We start from the raw sequence: 18,439 nt of genomic DNA, 5'->3' as shown, positions 1-18,439 counted from the left end.
CTACTGCTGGATGGGAGAGAGTGTGAGCAACTTACCTGCATGACTTGCAATCTTCCCTGCCAGATTTCCCATTGACTTTGCTTGTGGGACGCCAGCAAGGAAGGCTGGAAATGATGATTATACGATGCCGAGCACTACAACCATCATATATGTGAGCCAGTTGCCAAGCGCCCAGATTACCATTATGGGACTGCAGGGGTACTGAGAAGATTGGAACTTTGAGGATTGATCATAAGTACACCTCATTCAGTTGTTGTAACTACAAATGGTTCTGAATGAGTGGTCATTAAACAAGGACTATAAGAATCTTTCAAACTAAGATTCCTCATTAGCCCCATCTTCAATGGAAGGGATAGCCCCTATACCTTTCATTTTTGGAGGTATAGTTTTAATACGAGCAAAAACAGCTCTCACTCTTTCATATCTAAAACTTTCATTTAAATAATTATATAAATAGAAGAAACAATATAAGAGGACTATATCACAATCAATCCTCCAATGTCCAATTATACTAGAACCAGCTGGTACCATGAAAAATTGTACTATAGGGAGTCCCATTTTAAAGAAGCTTGCTTCAATGAAGAAACATCTATGCCATTTTAATATTAGAAAATTTATCAACTCATATAGTTTATTGTCCTTACCAATCACCAGGAGATCAAAGGTAGCCACATCTTCAAATTCATCTAAGATCTTAACATGTATTTGGTATTTTCCAGAATCTTTGCGTTGTGCTGCACGAATGAAGAATACAGAATCCTTCTCAGTGTTGCGTACAACAACTTGTTTGGGGTCCAAAGGTTGGCTTTCTTTGGTCCAGGTCACTTGTGGCTTTGGCTTTCCCTAAGAAATGGACATGAAAATGAATGGATCATATTACATATTATTCTATTTAACTAAGGTTTACAAACAAAGTTTAATCTACTACAGCATCATTCAATTTGGGGCTTTTCATGAGGATTAACGGTAGGCCAGTGCTTATTAAAATACTAATGAGCAGGATATCTAAGGCCAGGTTTCAAAGATGAAGCCAACCTACTTTAGAAGACTAAAAATCTCATGGGGAAAAATACATTCAAATTCTACCCAAAAACCATAATTAATTGGCTTTCACTCTCCGTCTGTGATTTAACTATAATATTGAATCACATTTTCCATAAGCTCATTCAGAGGTGGATCATTTACAGGAAGGCATTTATTTTATCTAAGTCTTGAATTTTTTAAGCAAGAATATTTTCATGTTTATGATGTTAAGTAGCTGTTGATATATTATCACTTTAAAACCATTGTTTTTGTTTAAATCAGGGGATGGGGGAAGGATTTGTTCATAGGAGGCTAGATAAGTAAACAGCTGCCTCTGTTGCAAAGTTCAGCATAGAGAATACAGAAATGATGTAACATCAATTTTATAGAAAAAAACAACATCACCTTTCCAAACATTTCTGGTGATTTAAAAAATTACATTTACTTTGTTTGATAAAAGATTTAACAACACCCACTGTAATGAATATATTTGTTATTGTGATTATAGAACCACCAAAATGTTTTGTTTTGTTTTCTGTGATTATGCATTTTGCATTGGCATACGTATTTTTATTGCTCTTTCCTGATTTCTTGGGTGAGTTGTATAAAGCAACCTGATACTACAGAAATGTTATAGTTATATCTAATGTATTAATTTATACAGCCTACCAAGAAACTTCTGCAGACTTGCTTATTATCTGCAAATAAGTGGTACACTCTTTATCTGTACTTTATGCATGCTATGCATTGATAATAATGATGACAGATTGTAATAAAATTTGGTAATCTCTTTTTCTTTCTGTATCGTGCTCTGAAGTATATATCTAGATAAAATAAATAACGGTGAAAAAACATTTACCTAAAATTCTTGCACTCTAAACTATGAACAACATAGATAACTACATTAAGATAAGCTAATAGTAATACAAATGTGACCCCAGTAAAGTTGGAGCTCCAGCTGCTCATTGAAGGGAAGGTTCGAGGTCCATGGTAGAACCAGTCTGCAAATATCGAAGAACCAAGGAAATGCATGGAGTTCTCCACCCTTTTTGAAGCCTCTCTGTGCTAATCCACATGGCTTTCTATTTTTGGCAGAGAGCTATTTTAGACACCTTTTATTCCATTACTGGACTGAAGAATATTGGTTGTTCTTTCTGAATGTAGATAGCAACCTCCTTTTAACAAAAGAGGTTGACTTAGGTGAAAGAGAATACATTTCAGTATTCAGAGATCAACTGCTAAGAAATGAAAGCTTTCACAAGATTGGCAAAATACAAATCAAATGCTCTTATGAACTCCAAACTTGTCAACTATTCAGACTGCAAAATGAATAATTTGGGCCAAACCTTAGGATTTCATGGCTTGTGTAGCATTCTGCCTGTAGATCTACCTTGCTTTTCTGAATTATAATATTTCCATTTCTTCAAGGGCAGTTAGACCAGGGATGAAATCCTCCTGGTTCGGCCGAACCAGCAGGGATGATTGGCATCAGTTCTCTGGTGGCAAAAATCCCTGGTGGCCCTGGCCACACCCACGCCCGCCTGGTTGCCCTGTTGCCACTCACCTCTTCTGGCTCACCTCTTCCGGCCGTTCGATCCACCCACCCAATCCAAACATTTCTTCCTCCATTCACAGCAGAGCTGCTGTAGCCTGTCCCTTTAAGGGAAACCCAGGGAGGAAGGGGGCTGGGGGGACCATAAAGAGAGTAGCAGCTCTGCTATGAACAGAGTAAGAAACATTCGGATTGTCTCTGCCACAGAATTCAATGTTAAATGCAGCAGAGACAATCCAAACGTTTCTCCCTTTGTTCACAGCAGAGTTGCTGCAGCCTATCCCTTTCAGATAGTCCCTGGGAAGGAGGGGACCAGGGGGGACCCTAAAGGGAGCAGCAGTTCTGCTGTGAATAGACTTATACACACATTTTTTCCTACTGGGTGGGCATGTGTCTGAGTGGGCGTCACCATGAGTGACATCAAGTTGGCCACAGCCACTCAGTCACAGGACCCCACCACCAAGCCATGACCACAGAACCAGTAGTAAAAAAAAATGAATTTCACCACTGAGTTAGACTTCTTTCAAAACTTAAATGAAGTCAATTCCTTCTGTTTTGCCCAGTGAAACCCCATTTACTACAACTCACTTCAGTGTAGGTGATGCTGCAATCTGTTCACATTTGCATCTTAAGTGATGCTTATGAGATATAATTATTAAAATGCTTGATTGGGATCAGGAAGACCCAGGTTCTAAAACCATCCACAGTGAGAAGCTCATTGGGTGATCTTGGGCCTCCTACTCTCTCTCTCTCTCTCTCTTCCAAATAGTGTTCTATGGAAAACAGCAGGAAACATCATATGTGCTGCCTTGTGCTCCAGAATAAATGACAGAATTCAAAATCTCTTCCTCAGACAAGGCCAAAAGAGCAGAGATAATACCAAAAGAATTCTAATTCACATACCCAGAATGGGATCAAGAGGTTTATTGTATCCCCCACAGTCCTCAGGTACAATTCTCTTAAGTAGCGTGGAAGTCGGATCTTGGGCTGCTCTGGAAAAAGCAAAATTATACCAATATGTTACTAATTTTGTAAGAGTCTGTTGTGTGAACAACACTTTTGTACAACTTTAGTTGGTCCAATAAAGATACTGCCTTTTTTGATTCTGAATTTTTCCCCTTATGATCAATAGTTACTGCACTGTTACTCGTTTAAAATAGATACCATCAATTGCAGGTTATGAAACCTCTATGACCTTCCATATTTTCAAACAAAAAATAAAAATAGAGAAGTATTGATCCAGCTAAAATTTCTGAGTCAGTTTGAATTATTGAATCAGCTAGATTTATTTTGACATGATTTATCTACCAAGAGCAGAAGGTAGTCGAGGACTCCTACAAGTAAAACAGACTGTGGAAGAAGAACAACACAGCTTGATTAGATTAGATTAGATTGTTTATTTGTATGCCGCCCTTTTCCCTGGGGGGACTCAGGGCGGCTCACAATCCAAAATGAATGATTACATCCAGAAAAGTGAAGAACCAATGATTAAGGAAGTAAATAAAGGAAGCCTTTTTAAGACAACACACCTGACATAACAATAGTTGAAAAGAAAAAAGTATGGTTCATTGACATTGCAATACCTGGAGATGCATAAATTGAAGATAAACAGTAAGAAAAAAATCACAAAATACCGGGACTTGCAAATTGAAGTTGAGCAACTGAGGAAAAAGAAATCGTGTGTTGTCCTGATTGTAATTGGAACCTATGGAGCAATACCTAAAGGGCTACCTCGCTATTTGGAAATTTTAAATTTATCAGACTTGAACATTCTGATTCTACAAAAAACCACCCTACTTGGAAAGCTTATATCCTCCAACGTTACCTTAACAGTTCCTAGGTCCTTGGTTAGGACTCGAGCAGTTGAGCTACCAACCAGCCCCAAAGGCTGTGAATCTCACCAAAGATTAACCACATAATAATAATAATAATAATAATAATAATAATAATAATAATAATAATTGTTGTTGTTGTTGTTGTTGTTGTACAATTGTATCACAGCGGTCAGTTGTTTCGCCGGATTTGGCATTGGTTACTAGTCGGGCCCCACCCAGGGGCCTAGGACGTCGTAACGTATTTTCGTAATATGCGTGCAGATCCAAGCAGTGCGGCTTTTTGCATTTGACTGATGGTGATTTTGTCAATTTTTAACTGTTTTAAATGTAATTCCAGTGCTTTTGGAATAGCACCCAGTGTGCCAATTACCACTGGAATTACCACTGCTGGTTTGTGCCATAGTCGTTGAATTTCGATTTTTAAGTCCTGGTATCTTGCGATTTTTTCATGTTCCTTCTCGGCGACCCTGCTATCACCTGGTATTGCGATGTCTATGATTGTGACCTTATTTTTCTCAACCAGTGTGATGTCTGGTGTATTATGCGCCAGTATTTTGTCGGTTTGTATACGGAAATCCCACAAGATCTTGACCATCTGATTTTCGGTGACTTTTTCAGGCTGATGTTCCCACCAGTTTGTTGCTGTTTTAATATAATAATTTTTGCACAAATTCCAATGGATCATTTGTGCTACTGAATTGTGCCGCAATTTATAATCAGTCTGCGCGATTTTTTTACAGCAGCTGAGTATGTGATCAACAGTTTCGTCAGCTTCTTTGCAAAGTCTGCATTTGGCATCATCAGAGGATTTTTCGATTTTGGCCTTAATGGCATTTGTGCGGATAGCTTGTTCTTGCGCAGCCAGGATTAGTGACTCTGTTTCTTTCTTTAATGTACCTGTTTTTAACCATAACCAAGTTTGTTCACTGTCCACTTTATCTTTTATTTTTTCCAGAAATTGACCATGCAGTGCTTTGTTCTGCCAACTCTCCATTCTTGATTTTATCACATCTTTTCTGTATTCTTGTTTTGTCTGTTGGGCCTTCAGTAGATTTTTGTTCTTTACTTCGATTAATAGATGTTCTTGAGTGTCTTTTAAATAATCAGCCAGTGCATGTTTTTCTTCTTCAACTGTTTGCTTCACTTGTAATAATCCTCTGCCACCTGATTTTCGGGGCAGATATAGTCTATCAGTATCACCACGTGGATGTAAACTGTAGTGCATTGTCATTAGTTTCCTGGTTTTTCGGTCCAAAAGGTCCAAATCAGCTTGTGTCCAGTTAACTATGCCAGCTGTGTATCTTATAACTGGTATTGCCCAGGTATTTATGGCCTTGATTGTATTTCCACCATTCAATTAGATTTCAAAATTTTCCTAACTCTGTTGGTGTACTCTCGCCTGACAATAGTTTTTACTTCTCCATGCTTGATGTTATCCAACTGCAGAATGCCTAAGTATTTGTAGGCTTCATTTTCTTTGCATTTAATTAGTTGGCCATTGGGCATTTCAATTCCCTCAGATGCAGTGATTTGCCCCTTTTTATGGATACAGTGGCGCATTTTTCCATGCCAAACTGCATTGAAATATCGGTGCTGAATACTCGGACTGTATTTGTCAATGATTGGATTTCTATTTCTGACTTTCCATAGAGTTTCAAATCATCCATATATAGTAAATGCGAAATTTTTTCAGCTTTTTTGGCTGTTTGGTAGCCTAATTTCATTTTTTTTAAGATTACTGATAGTGGGATCATTGCGATGATGAAGAGAAGAGGTGAAAGTGAATCACCCTGGAAAATTCCTCGCTTGATATTAACCATTCCGTAGCTCTCATTCCCTACTGCCAACTCAGTTCTCCATTGTTTCATTGCCTTTTCAGTAAAGGATGTAATATTTTTGCTAATGCCAGTTGTTTCTAAGCATTTTATGATCCAACTATGTGGCAGTGAGTCAAATGCCTTTTTGTAATCAATCCAGACCATATTCAAGTTCGTTTTTCTGTTCTTACAATTTTCTAATATCGTTTTATCAATTAGAAGCTGATCTTTTGTGCCCCTGCTCCTTCTTTTGTTGCCTTTTTGCTCTACTGGCAAGATGTTGTTTGTTTCCAAATAATCCATCATGTTATCTGCAATAATGCCTGTGAGTAATTTGAAGGTTGTTGGTAAGCATGTTATTGGTCTATAGTTTTCAGGTGTTGTTCCTTTAGTTGGATCTTTCTGAATCAAGTATGTTTTTCCAGTTGTCAACCATTCATCAATTTGGCCCTTTTGTAAAATTTCATTCAGTTGCCTGGCCAATATTGCATGTAAACTGGTCAGATATTTGAGCCAGAAACCATGTAATTGGTCCTTTCCAGGTGATGTCCAATTCTTTACCTTTTTAACTCGATTTTTGATCATCTCAGTTGTTATTTCTAATACTTGCATTTGTTTGTTGCCAATGCTTTTCTCAAAGTCATGTATCCACTTTGCTTCCTTGTTGTAGTCCTTTGCATTTTCCCACAATTCTTTCCAGAATTCAACTGTGGCCTGCTTTTCTGGTTTTTCACTTTTGGTGTCACCATTCACATTAAGACTTTGATAAAAACGCCGTTGGTCTGATCGAAATTGCTGATTTTGTTTATATTGGATGATTCGTGCCTCATATCTTTCAATTTTTCTAGCTGTTGCTGTTATCTGCTGTTTTACAATCTCTACAGCTTCATTGATGTTTCTTGTATCCAATCTATATCTTCTGATTAGCCGATCTATGATTTTGTTGTTTTTAAGCCGTTGCTCATGCATGTTCTTTAAGTTACTAGCATCTGCCCTTAATTTTTTGATTTTTTGTTCTAGACGGATTTTCCACTTTGGCTTTGATGCTTTTTCTGTTGTGTGACTAGGTACTTTAATTTTAATGCCTAGTTCATTAGTGACTATTACAGCTGCGCTGTACATTAACTGGTTTGTTTCCAAGATGGATCCCGGTTCAATTGTTGAAAACACTGTATTAACCATTTTCATGATAGGGGCCAAAATTTTCTTAGGCACAGTTTTTTAGTGATGGTAAACGTTGCCTTTCCTCATTAAGCAGAAAATGCTCCATGATCTTATCGTTCAATTCTTTTTGTTTTTGAGTTAGTTCATCAGTTGGTTCAGTGATAACTGGTTCTAGTGGTGGTGATGTTATTTCCTCCCTGAGAGCTTCTTCTGGGAGTTCTACTATAGTGTCTTTAGTTGTGTCTTGAATATCAGTTATTTCCGCTTGTGATATTGTTTTTTGGGTTTTGCAATTTGCCTTATAATTATAATTATAATTATAATTATAATTATAATTATAATTATAATTATAATAATTAAAACAGCAACAAACTGGTGGGAACATCAGCCTGAAAAAGTCACCGAAAATCAGATGGTCAAGATCTTGTGGGATTTTCGCATACAAACGGACAAAATACTGGCGCATAATACACCAGACATCACACTGGTTGAGAAAAATAAGGTTACAATAATAGACATTGCAATACCAGGTGATAGCAGGGTCGATGAGAAGGAATATGAAAAAATCACAAAATACCAGGACTTAAAAATTGAAATTCAACGATTATGGCACAAACCAGCAGTGGTAATTCCAGTGGTAATTTGCACACTGGGTGCTATTCCAAAAGCACTGGAATTACATTTAAAACAGTTAAAAATTGACAAAATCACCATCAGTCAAATGCAAAAAGCCACACTGCTTGGATCTGCACGCATTTTACCAAAATACATTACGACGTCCTAGGTCCCTGGGTGGGGCCCGACTAGTAATCAATGCCAAATCCGGCAAAACAACTGGCCGCTGTGATACAATTGTATAATAAAGCTGGGACTTGGAAACAGCAATAATTATAGGCTACTGCAATGAGGTTAGCATTATTGTCATTTGCAACATTGAAACCCAGAGCACCTAGTTGAGCTAAAATATGATACTATTAGAAAGCTAATTTAAAATTAATTATATAAAAAAATCCTTAGGGTTTAAGATACCATCACAGTTGGTCCTAATTGCGGCTATAGAAGAATGCAAGCGCTCTACATTAATTGGTTCCCGGAGGTAAAGCAAGCTTCTTAGTCAAACATCCGAATCCAAGAACAATTTGCTCTAGATTCTTCGTTTGCAAATGCAGTAGCACTTAAATGACAGGTAGTCCTCGACTTACAACCACAATAGAACTTAACATTTCTGTTGCTAAGTGAGACATTTGTTAACTGAGTTTTGCCCCATTTTACAAGCTTTCTTACCACAATTGTTAAGTAAATCATGGCAGTTGTCAAGTTAGTAACACGGTTGTTAACTGAATCTGACTTCAAAGAGCTGCAAAGAGATGAACATTTCCAGCTAACATACAGTTTTAAATAAAGACAATGCCCCAAAGCAAACACTATTATTTTGCCCAATAGTAGGCAGTGAGCTTGATGCTGCGGTAACTCGAATAGATATGATCCAAAATAAGTGAAGGTACACTGTAAGATTTCTTCTAATTCTCCAAGCTCCCAAAAATATGTTATGTTTTCCCTGGCTTTCCATTCTTTTTCAGGCCCAATTCCAAGTCCAAGTTGTAAGCTTGCAAACTTGGTCTGTAGACAGCTAAATTTACGTAGGTAATTCTTGCAAATGCTTATTTAATACCTACTCAATATTGACTCATTCAAGGTCCTTACAGAGGGTATCCCTCCCTCCCCACAAGTGAGAGCACTCTGGCAGCCACATTGCCTCCTCCCAAGAGTTGTCTGTTCCTCAGGGTGCTTGAATTATGTTAGCATTTTATTTTATCTATTTGTGATCAGTAATCCTCTAGTTCAGGACTTGGACACTGCAAGACTGTCTTCTCCAAAAGATTTCTGCCTGTGCAATAAGATCTAGTGGGGAAAAGAACTTTTAAATCCCATCTTTGTGGGATTGCAGTCATCAGAAAAACGACATGACTTCTTCTGTAGTTGTTCCTTTCGTTTGGAATAATGCTTCATCCGAGTAACCCCAGCACAAGCCCCATGTGGATATTCTTGAAAACCATCAAGGCCTTGTGGTCCTGGAAAGCCTTTTGTGGGTCCAATCCCAGTAATAAACAAACACTGCTGCTAGAATTGTTCTCGGTGGCTAAGAAATGGAGGCGGTTGGTTTGGGTTTGGGACAGAGGTGAGTTCCTACCAGTTCGGACTGGTTCGGCCAAGTAGGTAGTAATTTGGCTGGCCACGCCCCCGAACCAGTTCTATCGGTGCCGCCATCTTGTTTTTTGCTTCTGCACAGAAGCAAGTTTTTTACTACTGCGCATGCGCGCATAGCATGCATCAAGCACGTGCACGCGAAGCGTGTCCCTGAGCAAACCAGCAGTAACAGAAGCCGGAACTCACCCCTGGTTTGGGAGGTTGGTTACTTCTTCTAATTCTTTCTATTTTACTTTCATACCATTTGAAAACAGCTTAGAGCTTTTTCTGGAACTGAGTGGCATATAAATTGCAGGAATAAATATTTGAATGCTTTGCATTTGCAGTTGGTCAATTTTACATTGCATTCTTACTGTGGGATTATTGTTATATTTTTAAATCTCCCATCAGCATTAGGATTTTTTGTTTTTTTTACAAATTACCATGTTAAACTGGGAAAAACATTTTATACACATTTAATAGATGTATCAAATAAATAACCTGGAATCATAAGAGAGCAAGAAAATGACATCCAATTGTGAGTCATTACAATCTTGGTTCGGATGAAAACATGAATACTATTAGTGACAAAATATGAGTTACATGTACTAGATTATATTAAGCAGCGCCCACATTATGATTTTCGTAAGGCAGCATGAAATTGAAAACTGTCCCTAAAGCTTCAAATATTTGTCAAAAATAGGAATAGCACATTTGCTCACATTAGAACGTGTTGTTAAAATGGTCCATCTGCTCAGCTCTGACAATATAAATGCCGATGTTTTAAAACAGCCAATATTTTAAGTGAAATCCTAAATTGCATTCTTTCAGATCCAGACAAAGAAACATTGCAGACAAAGAATAGTTGCCAGCAAAATGTTAATTCATTTGTCTCAACAGTTGTAGCACTCTGTCTACCACTGTTATTATGTAGTCTTCTATTGTCTGGATTTTTTAGTGCTTGCAGACTCTTTTAAATGACTGACCTTTGGCTGCAATAAAGAGTCAATGTTGTTGTGCTGGTAATCTGTGGCAGATCTTCTGGCTTCTTAAAAACCAAAATGCACTATGGATTGTTAGTTTGAGGACAATTGATTGACATGAAATAAGTTAGGGATTGTTTTTGTTTTATGTTCTAAGCCATTTTTAAAACTAAACTCAATGGGAAGAATGATTATCTTAGTGGGTCAAAAGACAACTTGCTTGAAAAAAAAATGGCACATTTCTTCTCCCAAGCACTATCCTTGTATGTGCATATGCAGATGCTCACAACACACACACACACACACACACACACACACACACACACACACTTACAGATACATACCAAGAATTTTCCTGATGAGAAGCGGCTGGTCCAGAACTGCTGGCTGACTAACTGCATTACCTTTTACAGCTTTCACTCGAAAATGAAGTTTATCTCCAGATATTAAATCGTGGATTGTGTAACGAACACAAAGAAAGGGTTTCTGGTTGGCTTTCACCCAGTTCGTTGCTAAAACAAAAATGTGGAAAAAGATCAACAGCAAGGCAATTCTGTACCAAAGAACTAATATTAAAACTCTTCTCAGGAACATTGAGACCTTTATTATCTTCCAAAAAAGTAGCCTTCTGAAGTCTGATTCTCTTCAGAGGTATTTGACATGGTTTGGGAAGAATGAAAGATGGAAACCACAAGATTTGGAAATACTGAGAAAATCCACTCAGTTTACTTAAAAAAGAAAACTGAAGAAGACTGCTGAGCCCAGAAGAAGATATTTTCGACTAGGTACAGTATAGAAGAGATTGGGCTCTTAGAAATAATTTATCTCATGGAAATACAAAGTCATGTTGTCTAACAACCTTTCTACTTCTGATCATATATATAGTGTGTGTGTGTGTGTGTGTGTGTGTGTGTGTGTGTGTGTATGTATGTATGTGTGTATATATATATATATATATATATATATATATATATATATATATATATATATATATACTTTAATTAATTTATAAAGAAGTATATTAGAGTTTTCCTCACATAGCACTTCTTGTTGCAATTATTCTCCACAACAACCCTGTGACCTCAAATAACTGAGAGTGATGGGCTGTGAGCTTCCACATCCAAGGATGTACTTGAACCTGGGTGTCTTCGCTCCTTGTCCAACATTTTAACCACTGCACTGCATAGAATCTCAGTTTTGCTCCCTATTGTTTCAATTTCCTTATTGTTACCATGAAAACTTTTAGGTATTATTTAGATCTTCTTTTGTGGACATTTTTATCATGTTGACAAAAATGTAACGATTCAAGATTAATAGTTTGAAATATAATCAGGGAGAAAATATAACAGCCCTCCAAACTTATCAAGTGGCTATGCAATACAGTAATATATTCATACAAGCTGAAATTGGCTGAAATGAAATATTCCACAAACAGTTTGAAACAGAATATATTCTGCAAGCACTGCCAACAGCTAAATTCAATGTAATGTATTTACCGTATATGAAGTTATTCATCCTCCTGTATTTCTAACACCCCATCTAATCAATCCTTGTGAACCATCTGCTTTTCAAAAATCAAAAAAGGGAATAATCAGCTGTTACCTCATTTAAGCTAGATGAATTTAGCAGATTTCATTCATCATTTATTGTCATTATAACATGTTGTGAAACAATCTTTTTTTAAAATCTACTCAGCTATGATGGCATCAATATGTCATTTATTTATTGTACAGAGTTGTTCATAAATGAAATGTCCTAAGCCAGACTTTCCAAAGCGGATTTCATTACAATGTTTTTCCAGAAAATTGGTATATACTTTCAGTTTTCAGCAAAACCATAGCAAACAATTGGTTTGCTTAACAACTGCCATAAAAATGTTGTAAAATTGACTCAGTCACATTAGTGACTTGCTTTATGACCATCACAACTTATGACAGTTACAGGCAAGCACTTTGTGGACCTCCTCTATAAGCTGACAACCTTTGAGGGTCATTAAAAGACAGAAACAAACATTCACTCCTTGCTCCACTTAGTGATAACCTGAGTTTTTGCAGGGCAACTATAGCAAAGCTGTCAAACTCTTGGCCCAGAGGCCATATGCGTCACAAACCACACTCACCCCCAGTTTAGCGAAGGGGGGAAAAGTCCCGATACGTCATGTGACGATATGTCGTGACGCCATGAGTTTGAACTATGGCATACCTATGAGGGACATTTTGGCAGCTTCCATTATATGTTATCTAACATTCCTATATAAGGATTTCTTACAAAAATTCTATTTGAAAGAGGGGCATAATCATGCTCCAAAGATGTAACAAAAATGTAGCAGATAACCAAAATTTTTATTTCCTGGTTTTTCTTATTGTCACATTGGAGTGGATGTTTGCACAAGATTTCTTGCCCATGTGCAATCTGTACTACTTAGCAATTGAGCAGAAACAATGCAATACTTGCAGAGGAGAATTTACCTCTGTGAAATATCTTCCCACCTTACACTCTTCAAGAGAAAGTCTCATGTGAAATTCTAGACAAATTTATAGTTCTATAAAGTGGTTGTTCCAACATATCTACTATATAACATCAAAGAGCAAGTATGTAATTTGGTGATCAAGTGTGCTACTACTTAGCAGAAGTAACCATTACATTTTCCCCCAAAAGCAATTGAGCAACACTTTTCAAGATTTCAGTGAAGATTACATCAAATCTATCCATCTCCCATACTATTCTCTTTGACTGTGGCTGCCAACTATCAAGGGGAGAAACAATGTGTTCATACTAATTGATATGACAATGCTGCAATTTTTCATGCTTGCAAGGGAATAAAACCAAACCTACTTCCATCTTTGCAGTACTCCACTACATATCCATCCAGACCAGAAGGGCCCACATTTTCAGGACCATCCCATGTTAGGGTCACAGAGCTGTCATTCACAGCCTCCACTGCCAAGTTCAGCGGTGCACTGAAAGATGCTGCCACTATAAATATAGAAGCATTAATAAATCATTTGCCATCCCTACAGGTGCAACCTTGATGCTGTGCTAACTCACAGTTCTCACTGAATGGCTTAGCTGGACAAGCTGAGAATATTTGCTGCTTAACATAAACACATCCCTACCTGCTGCACACAACTTTTAATTGTAATCAGTGTCTCAGATGAATTTATGACTAGAGAACTATGCCATGGACTAATTTCAGTGGGTTCCAACTGGCAATGCATGCTTACATTCCAGGGGCCCTTGTGAACACATATCCATGCATAGGGATTTCCATAGAACCAAACAGTCTACCTGTGCTGAGTTTCCTACTGGGTGAATGTTCCATACAGAAAACTTTATATAATAGGCTCTTTCTCATTTTCAACTGTACAACCAGTTATTTGGGCACCATACTAAAAGCAGATATTAATATCTGTGATTAAAAATGACTGATGTGTAAGCATTTATTTAATGAGATCTATGCTTTCCCTAGATCAATCTTCCCCAGCTGGATGGGTTCTAGAAGTTTTGGTCTAGCCCCCCCCCCCCCCCCCCCCGGAATTCTCAAGTGTGCCCAATGCAAAATCTAAAAGCTCTAGTTTTAAGTTATCCACAGAGTTCAAGAATGGAACAGGCTGATCTAGATATCAAAGGCTTGACAAGCACTGGTTTGTGCTCACATGTTGCACGAAGATCATGGGCATCTGCGGGTGAAGTGGGTGCCCGATGACATACTCAAACAAATGCTATGAAATATGCCCTGGTGTCAGATGTCTTAACACAAGCATCTATTTGCAGGAACTGTGTGCCTGTGCCACCGTGCACTTTGTCATCGTTTTAATGCCATCTCATTTACAATGCTTATCATCTCCATTTAGCTCTGGGGAAGTTGTAGCCTAGCATAACCCTTTCCTGGTGGAAGACAGTGATTTTTAAAGAGTGTTGTCACCAGCATCACAGGAAAATGGTCGGAATATGAGAGTTTTACATTGCTTTTTGAACGTCGACTGGGAGAAATGCCCCTCCATACCCACAGCACACCACCCTTCATCGCATCACCTGGCTGGATGGCCTGGAGGAAAGAGGGTCACGCAGCCCTCCTTCCCTTCTCTTCATTTCACCGCCTCCCATCTGCCTCCCTCACCTTCTACGGTCTTCTCGATGGGCAGGGCGCGCTCTGCCGCGGGCGCCGGCTGGCTTCTCGCTCCGGCCAGGTTAGGTGTCCGGGATTCCTCCGGAGCGGGCGGATCTGCGGGCAGAGCGACCTCTTGAGCCACCGGAGGAGCTTCGAGGTCAGACATCGATGGGCGGAGGTGTTCAACAGGTCCGGTTTCCCGCCCGCGGAAACGAGCTCCAGTGGGCGCTTTTCCTCCCGGGGTGCTCGCCTTCTCCTTCTACCGGAGGAGGCCGGTTTATAGGTCCAGGAGTCGTGTCCGGACCGCCCCCTCCTCGCCCGGCGTTGGCCCACCTGTCTGCAGGATTAGAGGGTCGGGCAGCTGCGAGCTGTGGACTCGCTAACTCCCCGCAGGAGTAGCTGCTGGGTATGGGGTCAGTTTTCTAAGCATGGAAGTATCTACCCTTCAATCCGTTTGGAGGAAATGATGGGAATTAAAGGGTATAATATAAGGAAGGAATGCAGCCTTCCACCCCCTTCTGAAAATTTAATCTCTGCTCTGAAATCCTTGGGCCTGATGGATCTTCAGCAGTTTCTCATATAAGTTCATTGAAAGAAATAAAATGCTGAAGGTAATTACTGCCCAGACCAGGTGGAGGGATCCAGGGCCATGGAAATTCTTGGAGAAAGTTTGGACCAGTCAGGTTTATTGCTGAGTGGAAAACTGGAAGCAAAAATATTACATAAGTGGCTTGCTCTTTTGGAACAATGCTAAGGTATAACTCTTAAGAAATGAAATAAATATCTACCTACAAACCTGTCTTTAGCCACTGCTTCAATCACAACAACACCATTTTCTTTCCTTAGAGCCAGCAGGGCACAAATGATATATTTAAAGCCACAGCAAATATTTTAGTCTTGAATGAGCTTTTATTTATTTACTAACTTTGTTCATATTTTGCTACTCTTTTAGAAATAACAAATATGGAAAATGAGAGGTAGCCAAGATAATGTACTTTGTGAGATAACTTGAAATATAAAGAACTTCGTAGTTCTCTAAAAGAAATTACCAAGTCCAATAGGATAGTTAAATAAGGCTTTCAGACATTGGTTGCCTTTGTTATATTTAATAGTACAGCTATGTACTGTATGCATTGTAATCAAATTTCTATGAAATGAAATACTTTAAACAGGAACCATTCCCCCAAAAGGGGAAATGTACTAAATAAAGAACACAGGAAATATAGACAGAGCATTTAAAAATTAAGCTGAGTATACATAATTATAAGAATAGCTATTGGTTTTTATTGTTTTCCATCAGCCAAGAGATCTAAGTATCTTGCATAAGAGGAAAAGAGTCTTGATTTTTTTTAAACAATTGGAATTTATACTCTCAGAAAATAGGAAACCCAGTCATTTTTTCATTCCTTTGTAGCAACCAGTGGGAGAGCTCCTCATTCAACTCAGTAACAGATTGTATATGAAAAGATTTGATTGACATATCTGTAGGTTTCCTTATATTCTATCTATTGTACTTTCCTCCAGTCTAAGAAATAGTACAAAAATGTGCTAGTTTGTGTTACCCTCTTTGCAGAGCCAGTAACGAGGCCAGTAACGGATGTTGTCTTTGCAGATGTGATACTGGACAATTTAAGGAAACTGTTGAATTCCTCTAGTGTCACCTGCTGGCAAGGAATTATTTAATAGATAAGTGGATCATTTGTCAAAATATGGTCCTGAGCTGCCATTATCCTGCTTTATAGGGCAACATTTATTGAACAAATCATCTGTGGGATGCATTGAAAGCCTTAGGCTACTCTATAGTTCAGGTCCTGTAGATTTGTGGGTGAGCACAGTCTAGTAAAGCAAGAGATATGATAGCTCTAAACACAACAATTGGCAGGGGATAGGCCTGTTCCCCATCCTCAGTGGTTTATAAAGTTACTATAAAGTAATTTTATAAAGATACTTCGCGATGAAACTATGGGATCAGGCTATGCAGGAGAAATTCAGTTCACAATCCAGTGGTGGTCGGTCATTGAAACACATAAGCGAATATTACTCCCACCACCTTGATTCTGGAAGTGGTTCCAGAGGTGGAAGGCATAGACATTTTGGTGAGGTACCGATGTTTAGTAATGTAGGGTAGGGAGCCCTGGACCATTTCTGAGTGAAGTAGGGGAAAGTCTGCCAGTTTGAACTGAGGTAATGGAATATGAGGCAACTGGCAGTTGGAACAGAGTACTTTTCAGGTGGGGAGGGGGAGTAGAACTCCTTAGCATCAGAGTGTATTAATTACTGTATAAGAAATACTAATGATCTGATGGTCATTTCAAAAAATCTTTTTTTAGTGAGCACCTAGAAGCCAAGAGCATACGTGCCAAATTTTAAGTTTGTAGGCTTTACAGTTCTGGAGATTTCGTGATGAGTGAGTGGTACTTGCCTATTATATATATAGATTTTTTATATTGAACACAGGTTTAGTATGCCTCTGGAAAAGTGCCAGACTAGTTAAACAGGCAAGGATGGTGGGTGGAATAGCCACTTACCTATCCCCAATTTTTCAGGCTGGCAGGAGAAATGGAGAGTGAAACATGGATCTTGTACTCTTCCACAAGAGTGTCAAACCTGTCTTTAAAAGTTGCCTGAAAACAGCCTGATTGGATTGGGCGGGCCAGGTGGTGAAACACTAGTATCCCTTATGCCCCTAACTCCTTGTCAGTTAACTAACCAGAGGGGAAGAGTTAGCTCTTTAGCCTCCAGTACTACAATGCCATTGTTGGGAGAAGAGAAAAACACTACTTTACCTTATGGACAAGGTAAATATGAATCTAAAATAAATTCAGCATGAGAAAAAGAAAATAACATTTTTTAAAAGCACCTGTAGGTTGGCATGCTCCATTTCCCTTCTGTTAGGTCAGGGTAGTCAACCTTTTTATACCTACCATCCACTTTTGTATCTCTGTTAGTAGTAAAATTTTCTAACCACCCACTGGTTCCACAGTAATGGTGATTTTATGAGAACCTAATAAAAAATTTTAAATAATGCTATGAATTTTTTTAAAAAGTCAATTAAATTTTAAAAAGGGAAAGTGCTTCAGTATAGGACAAAACCCCTACCACCCACCATGAAAGCTGGAACGCCCATTAGTGGGCGGTAGGGACCAGGTTGACTACCTCCGTGTTAGGTAATGTTATCTTTTGGGACTTGAGTCATGACCTCCTCTGCCACAGTATTCCTGCCTTGTGGAATACTCTTCCTCTGGAGATCCAGATGGCGCTGAACCTCTTGGCCTTTCCTAAGGCATTAGAGACCTGAAGGATCTCTCAGACATTTAGGCCCTGTTGGTTGGTTTATCTGGTTCTTTTCTTCATTAATTGGAAATAGAATGGTTTTGAGATTTTAGATTAGCATTATTGTTTTGGATGTTTATTTGTCTTGGATTTTTTTAAGTTTAATCCTCCATGGTCATTAGAGTCGTTGTGAGATGGATGGCAATAAAAATTGTTTATATAAATAAAAACAATTAGGAGATTTTTTTTCTGAGTAATAAAATCATCTTACCAGCTGGAAACACTCACGCCATTCTTAGGGGCAACCTGCAGTTTCGGTTAGCTTACGGCTAATCCAGAAGTCACTGGCAAAGGAGGTTAAATTCCAAGCCCCCAGGAACCTTGCGAACGTCTCTGGGGTCACTGGATCTCCTCCAACCTTTCACTGTCTCTCTGGGACAGCTTAGATTCAAAAATGAACCATCCAATTCCTTCGGAATAGAGGAATTTCAGGA

At 38.6% G+C, this 18,439-nt stretch overlaps 1 protein-coding gene across 1 annotated transcript in view; it reads right to left on the bottom strand.

Annotated features, from left to right (window-relative positions):
* Window positions 1-14,838, bottom strand: part of MYBPH (myosin binding protein H) — a 28,475-nt gene extending 13,637 nt beyond the window's left edge. The window contains exons 1-5 of the mRNA XM_032218589.1: window positions 14,682-14,838; window positions 13,397-13,537; window positions 10,906-11,073; window positions 3,479-3,567; window positions 645-843 (exon numbers count right to left, since the gene is read on the bottom strand). Coding sequence (XP_032074480.1) covers window positions 645-843; window positions 3,479-3,567; window positions 10,906-11,073; window positions 13,397-13,537; window positions 14,682-14,838 — 754 coding nt within the window. The remainder of the gene's footprint in view (window positions 1-644; window positions 844-3,478; window positions 3,568-10,905; window positions 11,074-13,396; window positions 13,538-14,681) is intronic.
* Between the last annotated feature and the right edge of the window lie 3,601 nt (window positions 14,839-18,439).

This window comes from Thamnophis elegans, chromosome 5 (genome assembly GCF_009769535.1).
Source record: "Thamnophis elegans isolate rThaEle1 chromosome 5, rThaEle1.pri, whole genome shotgun sequence".
Lineage (NCBI taxonomy): Eukaryota > Metazoa > Chordata > Lepidosauria > Squamata > Colubridae > Thamnophis > Thamnophis elegans.
The sequence above is the reverse complement of the archived record's forward strand: the minus strand, read 5'-3'. Positions and strand labels throughout refer to the sequence as shown.